The sequence below is a fragment of the Augochlora pura genome, chromosome 2 (assembly GCF_028453695.1).
Source record: "Augochlora pura isolate Apur16 chromosome 2, APUR_v2.2.1, whole genome shotgun sequence".
Taxonomy (NCBI): domain Eukaryota; kingdom Metazoa; phylum Arthropoda; class Insecta; order Hymenoptera; family Halictidae; genus Augochlora; species Augochlora pura.
Genome location: NC_135773.1, coordinates 9,591,936 through 9,613,631, shown reverse-complemented (window position 1 = coordinate 9,613,631; position 21,696 = coordinate 9,591,936). Strand labels below are relative to the sequence as shown.

General features: G+C 44.7%; 1 protein-coding gene across 1 annotated transcript in view; it reads right to left on the bottom strand.

Annotated features, from left to right (window-relative positions):
• Positions 1-21,696, bottom strand: part of Hwt (SH2 domain-containing adapter heavyweight) — a 167,611-nt gene that overhangs the window by 11,496 nt on the left and 134,419 nt on the right. The window contains exons 5-6 of the mRNA XM_078195990.1: positions 20,545-21,530; positions 18,528-20,136 (exon numbers count right to left, since the gene is read on the bottom strand). Of these exons, the coding sequence (XP_078052116.1) occupies positions 18,528-20,136; positions 20,545-21,530 (2,595 nt within the window). The remainder of the gene's footprint in view (positions 1-18,527; positions 20,137-20,544; positions 21,531-21,696) is intronic.

Below are 21,696 nucleotides of genomic sequence, written 5' to 3'. Positions count from 1 at the left end.
CCCAAACGATCGCCATGGCCGGCTCTCGTCCGCAGCGAAGGTCGACGGTATAAATCGTCCGCGTGCAGCACGCAAGCAACTACGGAAGAAACTCCCGGATCGTCCTCTTCTTCCGTTTCATCCGACGTGCGTTTCCGAGCATGGTTAAACATTGATGACGAGACGCCGGCCGGCCACTACTCTCCGAGATTGGCCGTGTCTGTATTATTAAATTTAATCCGACGGGCTCGATTTATCCGCACGAATTCGTTCGCGTGCGTAGCCGCGCTGCTCCTCCACCTGGACGATTTGATGGACCGCGTACTACGGATATACGTTTACCTTGAAATCTTCCCCCTCTCGCCTCGATATGACTGCCGCGACTAGAAGTGATCGAACACTTATCTCATTCATATCGACGTCGTACCTTAGTTTTCAATTTCTTTAAAAGGTTCTAATGAAGATACGCACGTGACGGGATCTTCTTGTAAAATAAAAAGTTTACGTACTAATTGTAAAATGCAAGAGCTTCATAGATATTTAAGTAGAAGATAGTAGAATGTTCAAGTTCTGCGAATGTTTCTACTGTTTTGAACTCGATCTCGGTTTGCGTTTATTAAAATTATTAAAGGAAAGAGAACAGCGCGTGTTTGGCTCCTACGTTTTACAATTTAGATAAGGAACACTGAATGCAATCTCTTACATTATGATTATATATTATATATTAAAATAAAAGGGATATCTTATTAATTTTAGTCGAAGCTTTGCGTAAGCTTATAGGTAGCATAATTTGATGCGTTTATTTTAAGTATGCAATTATAGATAGAATATAATGGGTTGGACTAACGTGTAAAAGAAGAGTAGATGAAATACATCTGTAGAGAGATCCGTAGTCTGGTAATCTCCATTGTATTCCTGGTATCGTTACACGAGCAGAAGTTCGGAACGAAGACTGAACCACAAGTTATGCATTATGCGTATTCCGCGAGCGTCTTTCGGTGTACGAATGGAAATTCTCGTCTTGACACCGGCACACTTATTTTCTCCTTTCCTACGCAGACCGTTTTAATATCCTTCCGAGACGGAGATACGTCTCAATCAATTTCTTCGCGGTGCCTCTCCATCCATCCCAGTCGTTTTCCCTCGGGAAATGCGGGCGAACGCGGGGCGAACGTGGGGAGGGTGGGCGAGCAAGGCGAGCGTCCCAGGAAACGCGCTAAGACGCCTCGAGTATGCGAATAAGTGTCTGCGTTGTTGCGCGTTATTTGTATATGGGGTGTGTGTTGCGGACTTCCGATGCCGAACTACCCGGCTTTCGAAACTTGTTATCGTCGGGGGAAACTTCGCGAATTTCCAGCCGAGAACAATGCCGAAAGTGGCGAGTTTTTTCGCACGATCTGCACCGGCAAGTTGTTTTCCGCGCGAGAGAAAATGTCTCGGAGAAAGTGTAAGCGTTCATACATCATATATCCTACGGAATTTATGAGTGAAAGTAGCGAAGCAACTGGAATATATAATTGTGGAAACGTAAGAAGAATTTTGTAATACTGTCACATCATTTTCGACTTATCGGAAAGATTCAAAGAAGAAGCCAACTTTTATTTAATTTTTGTTTTAAACAATCGTCGTGGAAAATGTTTATTTTTCATAAAGTGATCGCAGTCTAGTTATAAAAGGGCAGAGGTTTAGAAGGACTTGATTCAGAGCATCAAATAAGTAAAAAGGAAAAAGGTAAGATAATCTATGGGCCACAATAACGCTATACTACAATTATAATAATGTAACAAAAAAGGAATTTTAAAGACTAGACAGTACTTTATCTAAAAGAAATATTCATTGCATTATTGAGCTTATTCAGAAACACTTTCCACATCTATTCGGAAGTTTTAAAAAATGCACAACCTATTTATTTGTTCATGGACGTTCGTATGAATAATTCACAATTCATTCGACCGATTGCAACGCTTGAATAAAACTGCAGAATTTGTTTATTTGATCGTGACGTTCGTATAAAAGTTCAGACTTGATTTGTCCGGTAGCGAACACGTTTGTATAAAAATCTGGAATTTATTCATACCGATCCTGGACAGTCCGTAACAATTCTGAATTTATCTGATTGCGAACTATATATATATTTATTGCGAACATATATATTGTCATCGCGATGGACTATTTTTCTCGGGATTCGATTATGCGGTACACTCGTTTCTTTAGTCGAGAAATTCCAATGGAGAATTTAACGTGCAAATGCAGGTCGAATATCGAACTGCAAGTGAAAGAGCGAGGAAGAACAATTGGAGATAGAGAAAAGGTTAAATTCGAAAATGGAACTTTAAAAAAATATAAAAAAATCTTTAAAGAAATATCTGAACAATCAATCAGAATACAGATTCAGTGTATTAAATGAAAATTAGAGTGTTTAGAGGGAGATTCAAAAGTGCAAAAATCACTTAAAGGCACGCGAATCGGGGCATCTATCCTATATCTGCGATCCACATTGTTCAGGCGTTCTGGTTCCGGGAAACGATGACCGGCCTCCTCGTGGCTATCATTACTCTTGCCATCCAAGTGCGAAACAATCGGCAGAAAGGAACCAGGACATTTTCATCCATCTTGGAGTACATTCATGCAGAGATACGTTCTCGGATAGAGAAAGAGAAAGGAGAACCGTCTGAAAGTTAGGAGTGTATCCTGCCGCAGAAGTCTCGAGGGAAATTCTTCGTCACGGAGGATCCGCCGGAAATCTCTCCGGCCCTCGAGTAACGGTGTATATATCGTCGCGGCAAAGCCGAGAGAACTTTTAATTCCCCGTGAAAATCAGGACGTACGGCGTTCGGATGGAGCGCGAAGGGAAACACGGAGGCCCCCGAAGCGTTCTCGTGCGTCCTGCGGCGGCCCGCGAAGTCAAACAGCCCGCGTCGACGATTCGTATTTATTGCGGGAACGGGGAACCGTGGGTGGGGTCTGCGGAGATTTACGAGGACGAGGAGGAGCTCGCATGAGACGAGCCAGTGTCACACACGCCCGCGGAGGACGACGCGGGCCGTCGCGACGCCCCACGACGCTTTCGAGTCTATCTGTGCGCCATTAAAGCGGAAGTGCGCCTGAACATGCGACGTCGGTGAAGCCTCGAGCGGCGAGATCGAGGAAGATGCTGCAGCAATCGTAAAATTTCGATCGTACCTCCGAGACTCGATGACTATCCTATCCTGCGAGTTTCGGAGATCTTTTACGAGCAATTTCTTGAAGGATTCCCTGATCATCAGTTAACGATTCGAGGGAACGTGACCTCTGGGAATTTTCTCCGGGAAAATGGATCCACAATTTTTCTGAACGAGTATAGCTTGCTTTCAACCGCATATATTGTACTACCTGTAGGAATTTTTCCGAAGCTGAATGTCACCAAGTTTCTAAGCGCTAGAGCATATTCATGACAATTTCTTCCTCCTCGGCTTTTTCGTCTCTTTTTTTATATATTTAGATACAATTTCCATCTATAGTAAGTAAATTAAATACAATCACAATAGCGTAATATTTTAAATTTAGTAACTCTGACATACCATGTAATACAAACAATAAAAATCTCGAACGAAGACTGCTGATTAAAAATTAGTGTAGTTATAAAACATCCTTCATGGAGCATGATTAAAGAAACTCCTTAATTTTAATAAAAATGGCAGGACGTCAAAATAAATGGATTTGATACTGATAAAAATCCTTTAGTACACAAAAGTCGATTACGACAACCAGATAGGACATTAAAAAGATTTCGTTTAAAAGCAGTCCGGTAACAGAATGAGTCGATCGATTTACAATATTTGTTAACAAGTAATCGATTCAATGAGTTCACGGAAGTTCTCTCGAAAGGAGCGCGCGTCCCACGGATATTAAAAGAGACAAGTTAAGTAACATCTTCACCGTCGATATGGGACTGTCAGGGCGGACGCATCCGCTCGTCAGACGGAGGCAAAGAATAAGAAGTTTCACGGGGAAGTACTTCGTGAAAATATTTCATGAGTCCCTCTCGAAGGAACTCCCCCAATGTAAGAAATCGGAGTTTCAAGCAGATGTCGGAGAGGTTCACGCAAGACCTGTGATCGAAAATTGCACTCGACGGCGTACTGGCAACGTTCGCCTCCCGCGAGCACGGACAAGCGAAAAGTTCTTCGCATAGTTCCAGGAACGATCTTTTCCTTTCTACCGTCTCCCTGGTAAACACTTCTCGCGACTTCTGAATACTAACTTCGAGGGAACGAAGTTTTCCGAAATTATCATGCCCAATGCAATTTGTAATTATAATGTGGCTGGCAACGATTCTGTGTAAATGAAATTTTGTAAGTAGCTTTAAATCGTTTCTCGGAACTTTGTGCATTCTGTTTATGCAATCTTCATTTATATTTATATGTATGCTTTAATGATATATTTATGGTAGTATATTTAAATCCTCTGCAAAAGTCTTATTTGTTCCAATTTACAAATAAAGACGATTGAATGTAAAAGTATGTACAAGTGTTGGTCATTTACTTCCTATCAATGTTGTTATCAGACTAGATTTTATGCACTTCTGACGACAGAATGCAGTGTAAAATATGATACAATTTATACGTCGCACAAAGATACACGCTTCAGCCATTACTTTAAACCACTCTTCGCCGTAAAACCTACATTTATCATTGTTACATCAATCCGAGCGTTGAGCAACAAAACTGAAATTGATCGTGCAACTTTTCCCAGCATCCATCTTCCCTCGATTCCCATAAATTATTAAGAATAAAAGCGAAGTTCTCTTTGTATATCCATCGAACGAGGCTGTCGAGAGCGGATGAATAACGCGGCGAGAACCCGGTAACTGCCAGTCACGATGAGCTCGCAAGTTCGCGGCATCGTATCTTTCCAATTCCAAAGGTTTTCAACGCGGATCGCGACCCGCGGCTGTCTCCCTTAAAGCCTGCGACGCGTCGGAACTTATCCGCACAACAGACGCTGGCTACCGTGGCTAAGATCTTCGCCGACAGATATCGCGAAGCTACGGAAGCCTCCCGGCGTTCTGTGAACCCTCCCCCGGCAGCCGTTGACCCTCATCGACGCCACGGGGTGGGGCAACAAACACTTCGGACCTGCTTGGAATGCTCGATACCCCTTCGATCCTCATGAAATATGAACCGCGGGCACAGACACACGCGACGTTCTCTCGGCGGCCGACCAGCGCCGCAATTTGCTCGAGGATCACCGGGCTCCTTCGACGGGAGACCGCATATCGATGGCCACGGTCAATACATCTTATTTACCGAATCGTTGCTCGGGCGCTGTACATACTTCAGGAGCTGCACGATTCCCCATCGATCTTTTAATTGTTTCCGCTTGCTTCTTCGTTTTATTTCACTGCTCGACGTTCCAGAGCGAGTCGACGGGTGTCCACTAAGTTCCAAATGTTTAATCTCTTAAAGAGGAGCTTGTGAAAGTGGCTGATGTTCTCGTTCAAGTGGTCGAGGTGTTCGTGTTCTCTAAACACACTAGTCGTTTGAGATTACTTAACGTTGGCACTGCCGAGTTCTGAATGTGACTAAAGTATATTGTTCTGTATGAATTTGATTGATAACAATGGTATTGCAAATAATTCAACAATGCTTCTAAATTCTTTAAATGCTTTTACTGTTTTTAGATTGATCTACTCGTTTTATATACATGAAGTCCACAGTCTAGAGATTTAAGAATTTCCATGGCTAATTAAGCACGATTTAACTCGAGTAATAGCTGTCAAGTGTACGAAGCAAGTCTGAGATATATTTGTAGCCATCCCAGTTGGAAAATAAAAATGTTTTCCATCCGCTTGCACAATTTTCTTCTGAAAGCATTTCGAAAATCTTGACAAGATAGGGAAACCGGAAACGTCGCCGCTAAGCGCGGCTAAATAAATCAGTATTTCTATAGGGGTTGCGAGAGTTGCCGCTCGGCGTGCGGCATTCTAGGTCATAAGTTCAGCAAGAGCAACGTGGCTTTTTCCGGTCCAGTCTACCGCGAAAATACCAACTTACGTTCCCCGGGCGACGTTAATAGGAGCGACGTTTTTGAAAACACGTTCCGCGGGAGTGCCGATCTTCTGACACAGTTACCAGCCGGCGTCGGCACTCGACTCGCGATCGTCGTTTGATTCTCGCGTCGCGCGACGCCGGGAACGCGTCGAGAGGCATCCTAACGAGCCTCTGGTCGATCCTCGATGGCGTATGGCGTCGGGAGAACGCGCGGGAACGTCGGGACGCAGTTCGAAATTAATGGTGGACGCGCGCTCCCTCGGGGAAAATCCCGGGATTCAAATAACCGTCGCCGAATTAATTGGACGGGCAGAGAGCGTTAAACGGATCGCGATCGGCGGGATGAAAGGGAAAAACGAGGAAAAAAAAAACACCGGGCAAAACGGGGAAACTAAAGAGAAACACTCGGGACCATCGCGCGACGGTAAAGAGGAAAACTGGGTTACAGCGAGGGAAACGAGCGCTGGTCTCCAGGTAAGGATCCGTGCCACTTAACGGCTCCGCGGACCGTGACAATTAGTGGGAGAACGTTGCCATTCGTTAAAACCTCGTCGCCGTGAATTCGAACGTTGCCGGACCTCTCTCCCGCGACGGTTCTCTCTTTGGATCGTTACCAAACGGTTTAACGACAGCCGGGCAAAATACACGGAACATGTCGCAATCGGGCGAGCCGTACGTGACTGGGTTTCCGCGGGCTGGACGACGGACCGACGGATAGACGAAAATTCTATTTTTCCATAGGAAATATGTCAGCCAAGCTTGCAATCCAGTTAGAGACCCGACACGCCAGACTCGGTTCGTTAAATTTCATTCGCATCGCAGCGCTGGCTGTTGCCCCCCCCCCCCCCGTGTTTAGAGCTTTCGCCGTGACAAGATGCGTTTTTCGGTCTTCTGTTTCGCAGTTCCGCGGTTCACGGTTCGACTGCGTTTTTCGTCCGGTGGCGCGAAGGCTTGATTGTCGGGTGTGCGTTGCTTTCCGATCTTTCCCGGTCGTGCGCTTTCTATCGAATCGCTCGGAAGCAGAGATGACAACATATTCGAATGACGGATAGAAGATAAAGATTAATTAATGAATACAATTTTATGCGTCATTATCGAATAAATATTCAATCGAATACAAATTTTTTTAGATAAGAATTCATTTGAATAAGAATTTATTCATACAGGAATTTATACGGGAGATGGTTACAGTTTCCTGTAAGGAACAAACATTCTTCAACGGCATATTTTCATAGATATTGACGAGAATTTCCCATTTTCAGTGCTTATTTTCGAGGAATTCAATCGAAAAATTAATTTCGAGAAAATCAATTTATACTAAATCAGAACGTTATTGATTTTTCGCGATACATAATAAAATCTTTCTGGCATTTCTGCGATTTGCGAGAACTATAAAAATATGAACATCCACAGTCTGCCGATGGAAAAACGTGGAGTTAGAACGTAGACACTCGGACACCGAGACAATCGTGCAGCACGGTCACAGTTTGTAAAATCCTACGAGCCACTTTGGACACCAACCAAAACGTTATCGTCCGATAAGGGAATTGCCAGAAAAGCTAAGCGAGGGATACGAGCGTCGTTCGATCGGAAGGTAAATTGCATTTCTTCGATAATACCGTCAAATACAAATAGATATTCGAAGAGAATCGGGGTCGTGACTTTTATTATCCGGAGGGCGGTCTTAAACCGTGCGTTAAATTTGCATTCGCGAATTGCAAAAAGACCGTATCGGCTCTGTCCCGTCTGCTCGTTGCCAACTCGTTAATCAATTCCAACCTACATAAACGAAGAAATCCTCAATACGGTTCTGGTTAACGAGAAAACAAATGAAACCGGTCGAAGAACCGAACACGGGGCCGGAGAACGAGTCTACGCGAAAACACCGGTGAACGGGAAACGAACCGGTGCCCGCGATTTGTTTCCTGTCGCTGCGATAATTCAGTTTATTTTTTTATACGAGCCCAGGCGGCACGCGAAATATTTGTTTCGCGATGGACGGCGCTCCCGTTTTTTACCAAGTGAATGTATCCGAGTTTTAACGTTCCGGGGGAGAGGGGGCGGCGGGAGGAGTGCCATTCGTACAACAAGTTTCGTAATTACGATCGACTGTCCCAGTAATGGCGGTTTGGACGTGTACCAAACGATTAACCATCCCGCATGGAAAACGTTCGACGAAATAAAAACGGAAGGTAAACCGAACGTGCTCTGTGTTTGCAACGCTGTCGACGGACCACTGGCTCGCTATTATGTTGACTTCCGGATAAATAAAACGCCGGCTCGCTCCGTCGAAAATAACGAAAAACGTTGCTTTCAGAGTATTCACGGGCTTTGAGCGTCGATCTCTCCCCCCAGTCCGTGAAATTAGATCGACCATCGTTACGGAAACAGTGTCACGATCGGGATAAAGGAAACATCATCGCTTTGATAACGGAGGAGTGTAAAGCGTCGGGGCTATAGTTTTTCCAGCAAATCGGTTTCCGGAGCGGCGTCCTTCAGTGGAGATTCATTATTTCCGATTCTATCCTTTCGTTTGGATGCTTCGCGAAGCTCAGACTACAATGGAAATGATACTAAAACTACGCTGAGATGGTTGATACGTTTAATAATTCTGCGCAATTTAGTGTTTCCATGATTTTTGAGGCAGGTAATTTGTTGAATGTATGATACTGTTCAAACAACCGCGTACCACATGAAAATAGCGACAGCTCGTTGACCTAACACGCTTCAGAAATTATAATTACCACAATAAATCATAAATACAGCATTTTCCGTCAACGATTTGAGTAACACATAGTATAACATGATGTTTAGGGTATAATTAACATCACGTGGTTCGAGGAAGACTAACAATCTTTTTAAAACTGCATGTTAACATTTTCTTACGTTACAAGTCGAAGAAATTTTTCTCGATCGCAATTCTCAAGTGACACAGCAGTAAAATGGTTTATAGACCGAAACCGTGCCAAATACGAAACCCTAAAGAGCACGAAAATCCTTTTACCTCGCTTAAATAAAAAAAAAAAAGCAGGCTGAAGAATATAATAGGATTATAGTTTCCTCGGCTTGCTCAGCTTCCCCGTTGGCTGAAAGAATTGATAATTCCCTGAATAGGATCCGCAGAGGTCAACGTCACCGAGACACAAAAGGACCGCGGAAGAAGCGCAGATAATTCGGTGTACGGGGTCTAAAAAGTGCCGGCGGTCTCCTCATCGGCCGCGCAATTTTTTCCCCCGAGCAGCTAGCGAACCGAAAGAAGGGAGATACGGAGAGGAGCTTTTCTCTCGTTTCTGCCGTTAACGACCAGGAACGACGCGGTCGGTCGGTGTCCGTTAAATGGCCCAGACACCGGGATAGATCGGCCCCGCGGAGATTGCGAATATCAATTTCCCGGGCATCGATGCTAAAATCACAGATTACTCCGTTCCGTGGCGCGAGATTTACAGTGTCGTAACGGTTATGGACGGCTGCAATAGTCCGGCGAGCGCGATACCATAACGCGAATGCCTACGGAGGATGTACCACCCTATCCGCGGAGACGTATTTATTGGTTCGATTAACGGTTTCCGGCGGAAGAACTGCTGTCTTACTGCGGACACCGAGCCGAACGACATTTTTCCTCCCGGAAACCGTTTAATACTTCCAAGAGGAAACGACCGTCTTCCGGATCGCCATTGTTCAACTTGAATGGACTAAATTAATAGTTCGCTACGTATTTGGTACTTAAACTTCTTTCACGAGATCTATTCGCTTCGCTGGAAGCCTTTTCGATAGTTTTTGCGTTAACACCGAACCTATCGAACTCTACAAGTCACTAATTGTTCTTTTGTAAAAATGTCTGAATTCACGGTCTGAACAAGCCTGAATTCATTTAGAATCTAAGCGATTTTTGTAACATAATACCTTAATAATTACGTCAATAATATTTCGTAAGGTACTCTTCAAAAAATTGCAGACCAGTTTCTGTAGAAATGACCCTCTCTTCCACGTTAAACAATTGACAGAAAATTATTAGCAAATAACGTCAATCGGCCTCACAAAATTGAAGCAACTTTCCGCCAAATTACAGTGGCTCGGGATTCTAATTAATTACTCTTCAAAGATCCAGATTAATGCTCAAAGTTTCGCGTTCGATAACGCCGAAAATCTTGGCATAGATGTATCTAATCGATGGATAATGAAAACCGTTCGCCTTTCACGAAACTAGTCGCGAGATAGCGCGCGCGTCTGTTGCAAAGGCGAGCCACGACACATGGAAGAAAACATCCCCTTAGACAACTCGGCATTCTAATTATTTCACCGTCCGCATAATTCGGATGCTCCGTCTATTCAGCTATGCGAAACGCCGGATTCGTGAAGCGGTAAGACCAGATTCCAGATATACGGAGGCCGATATTAAGTTACACCGCTCCCCGGAGTTTTGGCTTTAATTCAGACCTCGTTTCGACGTTCAAGGGTTGGACTTGACCTCTCGCTACTTCCGCATAATGAGACCGAACGAGATAAATGAAAGATCCGGCCTGCGATACGTTGCCTCGCAATAACGCCTACGTGACTCGATAAACGACGGATACGTCTCGAGTTATATCAGATCGCGGGACTATCGCAACTCATGCAGAACATTTTCTTTGAAACACTCGCAAGCATTTGTTATTTCTAGGCTGTGGATTTAAAATCGCGGTCAAAATGCAGACATTCAAGAGGACCGTTGTGCTAGTTTCGATCCGCTAAAATGTATATTGAATAATATTATTTTGAATTGTATTATATTTTGTGAACTACGATAGTTCACAATCTCTGAAATAGCTTGTCAATCTACGATTATCAACAGAAAATCTGCAACGTGGAGTGTTAAAATTTAGAGTTCAGATTGAAAAAGTGGTTCGATGATGGAATTAGAATGACGAGCATAATACATAATTATCGGGGATGTGTGATTATGCTGCACGAAGGTAGCAAACATCAAAGATAATTGAGGTCAGCTTTGTCAGAAACGGCACGGGCGACGTCAAAGCGGCGGAATGCAGCGTTCAGCGTCATTCCGACAGCGTTAAAATGCAAACGAACCCGCCGTGTAATTACAACACCGCCATCTTATAAACCCGGCTGCACGAACAGCGTGTAGACAGATACCCCGGTCCACGGGATTCGCGAGATACCTCGACATCAGAGGCGTCATTAATTAAAATTAGCTGCGCGGCGTTATCGATGTATCGGGCCCGTGGAATTTCTCCCACGCGGATCTTTAATTAAACCAACTCCATTAACGAGGCGACGATGGGAACGTTTCAGAGTCTGTAATCGACGGAAATCGAAGATGAAATAAGGTTGTTCTATTCCCGATTTTCGCAACGGATCAAAACTTTTAAGTAGCTTTTCCCGTCGCGAACATAAAACAGCGATACCGGTGCAACTTTTTTATCGATAAAGCTACAGGGGATTGAAATGATTTTAGGATACGATAATTGGAAATATTGTTTCTCAATGGAAAATGCGATTAACCTGCTGTGATGAAATATAGTCGATGGCTAAATTAAAGCTTCCTTAACTTTCCATTGAAACATAGTCCATTTTTTAATAGCTGTAAGTTCGTCGAAGAGACTATTATGAAATTATGATTCTTCTTTAATTAAAGCTTGAACTCTTTACTTTACGATACCATATTGAAATTTTTAATATCATACCTCGCCATAACTGTAGTGTCCTAAAATTGTTCATAATACCAAAAAAGGGCAAAGTTCAACGCCCTCTGTGGACTCGGGAACATTTTTTTCGAGCACGTCGTTTATAGCATCATAAAGTTTAAACTTTCCTCTTTAATTTGGGGGCCGAATTAAGTCGCCACAATTTTTCTCGTGAAGTTACAGCAGCTTAAATGATAAATGTGCCACGGACATTGGAATAACCCGAAGTACAGCACGAGCACGTTGCACGGCCAGATATGTTCATAAAAAAAAATCGTAGCGACTTATTCAGCTATCAAATCAAGGAGGAAAGTTCCAGCTATACGATGTTATGAACGACATGCTTGGAAAAAATGTTTCCGAGTTCCTAGAGGGCGTTGAAATTTATCCTCTTTCGGTATCACGGATTGTCCTCAGATTTACACGGTCGTGAAGATGCATATGAGGAATAAAAAAATGGTATTGTAAAGTAGATATTTCAATGTTTACTTTAAAAAATAGAGTCATAATTTTAATGATAGCTTTTAACGGAGTCGCAGCTATTCAAAGATCGACTGAATTTTGCTGCCGAGTGATTTTGTAATTCTAGAATGTAGAATCATGGAACGCATCGTCAAGGTCCCTGGATTCTGTTGTTCAAGGCCTCCACCGGAAAACGAAGGGAACAAAGTAGACAGCAGTTCCTATACTTTCTCAGATAAGGTGCGGACATGAACAAAAGCAAACAAGGAAGCGAACAAGCCGGCAGCTGCGAGATGAGTTTCACGGCCGCGACTCTAGCAACAAAGTTTCGAGGCTGTCTAGCTACGATTACGTCACGGTGGCGCGGTTTATTCAACAAGCACTCGGCCTACAGGGGGTCTAGGGTTGCGACACGGCGGCCGGTCGTTCATTGATTCCTCGCCGGCTATTTTTATCCCTGGCAAAAAGTGCATCTCTGACAGGAGCCGCTGAACGGAAGGGTCGCCGCCGCCATTGACGTTCAGAGGAGCTGATCCGGGGCGCGGGACGGAGAGTCCGGCGCGTCGCAAGTAGGGCGTAATATTTCCGATATTTCCAATACGCTAGTCGGTATCTTCCTGGTGACAGCCGGCCGCCCTGTTTGAGCCGTCGCGTCGAAACACGAAAACGCGTTCGCGGATCCCCGTTTCCGTGACACACCGAGCAACGCGCGCGCAGTTACTTCGAATGCGAGGAACACGGCGAGGCGCTGGCTGGCACAACAACAAAGGTATTGCGGTTCGCGACTCGTCCCAACGCTCTACATTCGCGCCGCTAGCCGGAGCAAGCATTGTGGACACGCGTGAGCTCGGACGTTTTGTTCGACGGCACAATGCGGAATCCTGCCTCTTCCGGGTTAGTCGTCCGTCGCCACGGATGACACGGCGTAGGCGAAAACGATGATAAACAGAATCGCGAGTCAGGATTTCGTATCTCGGAACGTTTTACGCTGCGACTGTCTAGGATTTCGAGTAAGGTAGTGACGTAAGCTGCAACTTTATCAAGCTAAAAATACAAAATACACGAACATACGATTACATAGTAATTGCACATACAATTGCAAATACAAGCTAAATATAAAATAAATAGAAAATATATATAAAGTAAAACAAACAAATGTACGAAGTGCAATTTCAAACAAAAGTGGAAGTAACAGCATTACTTCGAAAGACATATTACTTCGCGTAGAAAATGCGAAAAGTGTGTTCTCAATTACGACGAGAAGCTAATCGTCGACTATCAATTTAGACAAGCAATCGTCTTACAGAATCCCTGTAATACCGTCCGCTTGATCGTTAATCCCCTCGGAAATGGGTGTTTTTGCGTAATCGTCGATCCATCAGCCGAACTCATCAAACCCTCCCACCCCCTCCCGGTTGAAGAAACAAATATGCCCGATCGATCATTCGTGTTCAGACTTGTGCGCGCAATAAGTAATTGTCGGCACCTTGGGCGTGGAAAAAAAGCACGGAGATTTTCGGGAATCTGTTCCCGATCACGTGCCGACGCGCCCCGGCTTTCTCTCCCTCGGTCCACCGTGCTTCTCGCCCTCCGTTCAAAATGTAATTTACGGTTCCGAATCGGCCCGCATCTATCAACCGGGAAAAACTGACGGCTCCTAGATTTCCTCGCAGCTGACTGCGATCATGAGGATCGAAGGATCGCGCAACGATCCGTGTATGTGTGTTCGTTTTAGGCGCAGGTGGGAGCCGAAGACACGAGATTGTATATAAGCGAGAAAGAATTGGCGAGGACGGCTCGAAATTATTAGCAACGCGTGATGGAGAATTAGCGTCTTCGGAGAATTGGGAATTTCTCTCGTGGAAGATATCAATTTTAAAACGTCAAGGAGGCTTGTTAATTTACGTTCCATTTGCTACACGTTGACACGAGTCGCAGTTACTTTCGCGTGAAATTGATACAGGTTATATTATTTATACGATTATGTTTATTTTCGTTTAGATCGCCGGTGTTATAAAATGTCACTCTTTCATTAAATAGATACAACAGTAATTTGTTCGGTTTATCACTGTTCTCGTTTCTCTGTCATGACATTCTTGCTTATTCTTTATTACTGTTCACTCGCTTTTACACTTTCTTTCGTGTTCAACGAATTTCTTGCACCGCGATACTTAGTTTGTTCGCCTGCAATTAATACAACGATCATCCATCAAAACAGATCGAGACGCGCTCTCCATTATCCATGCACTGCGGAGAATGAAATCTCTATTGTGAAATATGGCAAGCGGGTTTATGATACGCGATACGCGCAACATGGGTCAGTATAATCTATACACGAGCATCAATCAGCGTTAGAGTTATCTCGGAAACGGAAATGCAACTGCACGGATCACAACTGTCTCGTCATTTACACGCTGGTAACCAAATCGGTCGGTATGTTCGATATAAATTCGATTTCTTCTCGACATCGTTCATGCGATTCCGGATGATCCGAACAATTTACCGGTAATTATTAGTTGAAGCTTCTACATGCAACGTTTATACACTTTACATGTAATTGAAATCAATGTTCCACAATTTTGCATTAGTCGTACTTGATAAATCGTTACTGAAATTGTGAACATCGATTTATGTCACGTGAAGTATTCAATGTAAATATCAACTTGTTGCATGATTATTTGGAATAAAACTTGTATTATACTTTTCCTTGTACTTTTTGAAGAAATAATAATTGTATAAAAATTTGTATTAGCCATCGTTACTTATAACAACACCCTACATCATTCTAACATCAATCGTAGAATTTGATAAGGTTTCTTTGGCGCACCCTGTATTTTCATTATCTTATCTTTTATATTATATTCCACATGTTACCATCCTAATTAATAATTAGAACTTATACCGTCTTCATTAGTGAAAGAAAATAAATTGAATTACGTTACACATATTTTAAAATATCCTAGAAAGTGGCAAATTAATAGATAAGATATTTTAGTTAGGAACGGTAGTATATACCTGTCTGAAGTTGAATTTTCGTTGAATAAAGAAAGAAAAATAGAACGCAGTCTCGCCGTGGCAGATTCAAAAACAATCCCCAGGCGACTGTCCAGTTCGTCCTCGAGCACGTCGACCCTCATTGGCACCCACAGGCCGACGGATCAGCAAGCTCTTGTTACCCGAACCCTGTACCGGTATTTACCGACCCCTTGATCGACGCCACGCGGAGCGGATTCTGCCCTAGGCGGCTCGGCTCGGATCGGATCGGTTCGAAGCGGCGCGACGCTGTGCTGCTCTCTAGAAGCTTTCGCATTAGAGCTTTCGCAATTTCGGGCCCCGTAGGGCAGAAACGGCCACGCGTTCGAGCTCCCATCAGCTCGCGGGACAGGATTGAACTCTCCGGGTGCCCACGGTACGGCGCCGCTTAATGGCGGAGCGTTGGAGGGAGGGGGGGGGGGGGGGGTGGAAACTTAATCGGCCGACTAATTCCGAACGCCTCGTGATGCGGTTCGTAAATCGCGGCCGGAGTCGAGTATTAGGGGCAATCGGTGATCGATGACGCATAAACCTCTCGGCACGCCTTGCTAATCCACGACCCTGACGATCCCTTTTCACCGGATAAAGTTCTCGCGGCGACGTGACGTTTTCTTCCGGCATTTTTTGTTCGGACTCTATCTTGTCGCCCGGGCCAAGGATTTTGCTACCTCACGACCTTCGCACGAACTTTTAGGTGCGTGGACGAGAAGATTGGTGAATGCTTTTTTTCATGTACCAGATATTCCAAAAAAAGATGCGCACTGACAGGGTGATTCGAGACGAAAAATTCTAAACACTGTATCAGGGTGTTTGCAACCCTCGCACTTTAAATAAAAAAAAGTTAAAGTTGTATCATTCTAGCTTGCTGGGTAAAACGTTTCGATATTAGAAGATCTAATATGTTAACATTTGGCAGATTTCAGAAGCGAACATTTGATTCCGATATTCGACACGGAATTATTGACGACGAAACCTCGAATGAACCTTCGATCTTGATAGTTAATGGTTACGTTGAAGGATTCGTGGTGGTACAAGGGGGTTGCAGATTGCCGAAGACTAACTATTAATTGCAAGTCGCAGACATTTAGAGGACCGTAGCTGGTCGGAAGTCAGACCCAATAGACAAGCGGAACACGATAACAGATTTCGATCATGTTAAACTCTCAGCGTAACGTTACGAAACTCGTTACCCTAATCTCTGTTTACACTGCAACAGTGCTGCCTGAATAGTTCGTTATACCGGACGCAGCGATCTAGGATGGATTTACTTTTCGATTGAACGGGCAGTCGATGGAGCTCGCACGAGCTGTGGAACTTCTCAGAATATCGAGTTCCGAGTATGTAATGCGAGAACCAAATGAGTTTCGCAAATTATTTGGTACCTAAAATAGCGTCCTGTCGACTGCAGAATTAGAAGCGATAATTGTGCAAGACGTCAATTGTCAATTTTTTTTTAAATCACAGGAATTCGGCTCGTGGCAATTATAAATGCAATTAATAATCTACTAAGATGATCGTTAAATGATCTATAGATAAAATAGAAGAAGAGATCAACGTTTCTTAAATCAAAATAATATTTAACTATTCTGTTATCAACACCTCAACATTAAAGCAGAGATTGGCATTCAATAAACAGAAATACAAAAATTGTTTTGCAGTACCGCCGGTGCGAGAAACGTTTGCAACGAACTGTACAAGCATACAGAAATCTGGAGAAAATTGAACGGTGTCTGTACTTTGAAGCGACGAGTTTCTAGGGAATTCCAAAGGGAAGTGGAAGATACCGGTCTACGTAACGGCGACAGAAACATGTGTTGGTAACGTTAAATATTTAGCCGACGAGAGGGATGCAGGCGCTAAGTGAAGCTTAACGATATTAGCCGCTGTCTGGAAGGTTCATAACGATCAGCGTCAAATTACGGTGTCCCCTAGCCTTGATGAGTACTCAGTTTACCTCGAGATGTTGAAAGTGTGCTTTTTAACGTTTAATGGATAGACGGTCGATTAACGTGGGACGATTTCAGACATGTATCGGTCAATAATTTTTTTCTTCTCAATTTTTACACATGAATTTTTCGTTTACCCGTGTGTACGAATTTTCGAAATGCAAGTCTCGTATTTATACGAAATTCATTCTCAAATTACAGCGAATCGTCACTTGACGGTAATTAATGTTGCCTCATCGACGATCATTATCGGCATGTAACGCGAACGCGTCGAATTAAAAGCAAATTAACCAAGTGTCGAATTATAGATACATTAAAATATGTACATAAAATATTATATTCATATGCGAATTCATCGCACTTGTGTTTAATATTCGTTTATTATACTCTAAGTATAGTTGATGTTTATTAATTAAATTTGAAATTCCTGCGATGCGAGCCTCGGCACGGTGTACACGTGTTACGAATAAAGCATACATATTACGAATGCACATATTAAAGTTTGCATAATTGCTGAATAAAACTCTTCCAAGAGGAATCATAAATTTTTATATTAGACCGCAGATTTTTTACATTTGTAATCTACAAAAATTTCATTTCCACAGTATTTCTGCTCCGTTGAAAATATTACCGCGAAGAAGAATATTGTACTTTTCAATGGTTCACTATACTGTAAAAATCCATAGCATAATAATTGTAGTGCATAAATACACTCGATAGAAAAATTAAAGCATCACTAATTTTTCGTAAAAGAATAGTCAATATTTATGAGCTTTAACTCCGTTAAAAGCTGTTATAAAGTTATAACTTTTCTGTTAAATCAAAGCCCATAATCTCCATTTTACCAAACTATATTTTAATTTTTAATATCACGCATTTTCACGATATTTTAAATTTAAGGACACGTTCGCGATGCCGAAAAAGTGCAAAGTTTAACGCTCTGTGTGGTGTTGAAAACATTTTTTAGATGCATGCAGTTTACAGAATCATAAAGCGCAAACCATTCCCTTTAATTTAGGGATTGAATTCAGTCGCTACGATTTTTTCTTACGTAGTTACAGTATTTTAAAGTAGTAATCCTAGTTTAAAGCAGATGAAACATTGGGTAGTGCCTTTAGTTTCTCCTCGGGCGTAATGAAGGCATATTAAATTTCTCTATTCTTCTATTTTGTTTATTTTTTAATAAAACAGTGTCATACGTCTTGTTTGATAAATAGAAAATTCATTATGCCCGAAAAAAGACCAAGGACACAGCCATTGGTTACCCGACAGTAACTGGCTCCGCGACCCTACACACTTTCAGTGTAATCGATCGGGTGTTAAAGAAACTTGTTCGAGCTTCAAAGACTTTAACAACGAGCCGAGGATAAAAAAGGAATGTGCAGACTCACCAAAGAGCGGCGGCGGCTCGACGTCTCTGACAGACAAGCTCGACGATGCCTGGGATCCGCTGGATTCCGTGCTCTGCATGCACCTGAGCCTCCTCCTGAGTTTCGGCATGTCAAAGGGCAGGTCCCTGAGATCTACGCTGGTTGCGCTGCCCGAAGTGGTAGCGTCCTGTTGCATGAGCAGCCGCCTCCTTCGTAGCTTCGGCATGTCGAAGGGCAGATCGGAGAGCTCCGGCTCGTTGTCGACGAGATTGATGTTGTCTAGTTGCGGCTTCAACAAGTGGAACCCGAACGACTTGCACTTGATCCCGGCTCGCGATTCGATGGAGATCCCGCTGTCCGATCCCTGGATCTCCGCGTCCCCGGATGAAGAGGACTGGAGCGCGAGGTTGATTAGGTTCTTGTTCTGCGGAGCGCGTCTCTTTTTGAACGATGTGTCCATGGGCGAGCCGACCGAGTTGGTATTGGTGTTCGCGGTGTTTGTATTGGTGTTGGTGTTGTTGGACGCGGTCACGTTGTTCTCGGTGGTGACGTTCTCTTCGGGCGAGGCTTTCTGCGAGTTATTGTTCCGGTTGTTGTCCGAGGTCTCGGAGGCTGGTTCCTGCGAGGACTTGTCGGAAATTGGGGATAGGATGTGCAGCTTGTTCGCGTGATTCGTCAGGAAGCCGGTCATCGACGGTTGGGGATGGTGGTGGTGGTAGTAGTTGGTGCTACCGCTGTCAGAGCTGTGGGAGCTTAAGCTGGTGCTATGGCGACTTTCGGAGCTGCTGGTCGACCGGTTTCCTTCGCTGGTACTGCTGCGAAGCGACTCCATGCTCCCGCCGCTGCTGCTGGTCGCCATGCTCTCAGTGCTGGAGTAGCCGGGTCTGCGCCTGCTGGTTCTCAGCTTGAATTCCAGGAGACCTACGTCGCGACGAGGTCTCAGCAGATCGCTCTCGGCCTCGTGAGGCCTGCCCTTGAACTCCATAATCGGTTTGCTCTCCCGGATCAGGCTGCGCGGTCGCTGCCGGTCCTCCCTCGGCCTGCCCTTGAACTCCAGGATCAGTTCCTTGTCGAAGCGCCGGCCCTGGGAGGACTCCACGGTGTCTTGAGCAAAATTCTTTGGTCTGCTTTTAATCTCCAGTATACTGCCCTCGCTGCTCTGCGGCGAGTCTTTGGCCCTCAACAAGGACTTCACCGGGAGCCGCAAGTCCTTCAGACGCGGGTGATCCGGCTGGGAGGGTAAGTTCGGCGTGCTGCGAATGTTCAGCAGTAAGTGGTCTCGGTTACCGTGGAACTTGGCCGGCAACGGCGCCGTGGATGGAGGCGACGGAGTGTAACCTCGGGCCGGCAGCCTCGGCGAGCCGGTCTTCTCGTCGCTTGAGTTGATCTGGAGGGATTCGATATCTTGGGACAGAGTAGAAATATTGTCTGATTGTTGTTGCTGTTGTTGCTGCTGCTGTTGCTGAAGTCGGCTCGGAATCGGTTTTGGGCGGAGAAGTACGACCTTGCGTCGGTCTTTGCTGCTGTGGGACTGTCCTGCGTAGGCGGCCTGCTGCGGCGCCGGCTGCTGCTTCGACGTGTCCGTCGACGAACTCGTCCTGCTTACTGGGATTGCGCTGTTGCTCCTCATCTGCATCACGAAAACATGTTTGCTATATGGCCAGCAACATCCTCCTGCCTATTAACCTTTGATACTCGGATCCATTTTAACTCGGAGCAAACCATCATCTAATCGTTTAGCTTCCGATAGACAAGATCAGTCTGAATTGATGTACAAAGTCTTGTATTAGTTGGCTCGATCAAACTTATCATGTTCGAAGTTCAAAGGCACGAACCGTTTCGAAATCATCTCCGCGAATAAACTAATGACTTTATTCATTTATACAAAAAATGAGTAGACAAAATACAAGCCTACAAAGATTTTGAAAGAATTTAAGTGTACTGTCACGTCATCTTTGATATATTGTTATACATAGTTATAGGTGATACGCATTCTCTTTTTTACAGCTAACATAGAAACATAGTAACATAGACTCACCTGGGAGTGCAGCACGGGATGATTGGAGACCCGATCGAGGTCATCGAGGTCATCGTCGGAACGATTGACCTTACAGTCGAAGGCCGTCTCGTAGAGGTGACGTTGCCTAGCCATCTCTTCCTCGTCTTCCTCCAGGTCCGCGTCCTCCTCCTCCTCTTCCTCCCCTTCGTCCTCTCCCTCCACGTCGTCCTCGTCCTCGACGAGTATCGGCTGCGGATCTATCCTCCTGGTACGTCGTAGCTTGCGCACTTGGTGCCGCGTCAGTTGCGGCTGCCGTTGATCTAGCTCATCCTCCTCCTCCTCTGGCGATGCGACGCAGGTACAAACGGTGGCTGGCAGATCATGGCTCAACAGTCTATGCGGAGGCATGAGGGTGTGATCCCACTCGGTGATGATGCACGACGAGAGGATCTCGTTCCTGACTGGGACAGCATGCTCGCTCCCCGACGTGGGGCTCACTAGATCTTGGCTTTGATACTGTTGCAGCTGCGTCGGCTGCAGCTGTTGTTGTTGTTGTTGCTGCTGCTGCTGCTGCAGTTGCGGCTGTTGTTGCTGTTGCTGTAGCGGCGGGTGTAGCTGCTGCGACGAGTAGGAACCCCCATCACCTGCTACCGAATTCCTCTTCGGTATACCGGGTGTCCTCGAACGTTCACCCGGCACGTCGAGACTGACGCTCTTCCGATATTTGCTGATCGGCTGCGATTTCCTGATCTGCTCCGGTATTTTGAATAGGTCGCCGTAGTAGTACGGCGAGGGATGACGCGTCGGTTGATTAGACTCGGTCGGCGATTGATCGGTTATGTGCACCACCAGGCTGGCTAGACAGTCCACCACCGCGCCGTCGGTCGATGATGCTACGTCTTTGTCCCTATCTACTGAGGCAGCGCGGAGCGAGGAGGATGCGTACAGGCTGTTCTTTCGCTGTCTGATGCTTCTCTTCTGACCCTCCTCGTCATCCTCGCAGGATGACCCTGAAGCTGATGGGTCTGAAACAAACAAAACAATTTTACGTTAGTATTTCTGTTCAGCAACTTTATATCAAGGTGGATAAGATTAGATCTATTCTAGTCGTTTCAGTTAAGCTCAACATTTATCTCACTCATCTGATCGCAAGTTGCACTTAATTTACTTGTTTGACCTAAGCTACGCTTA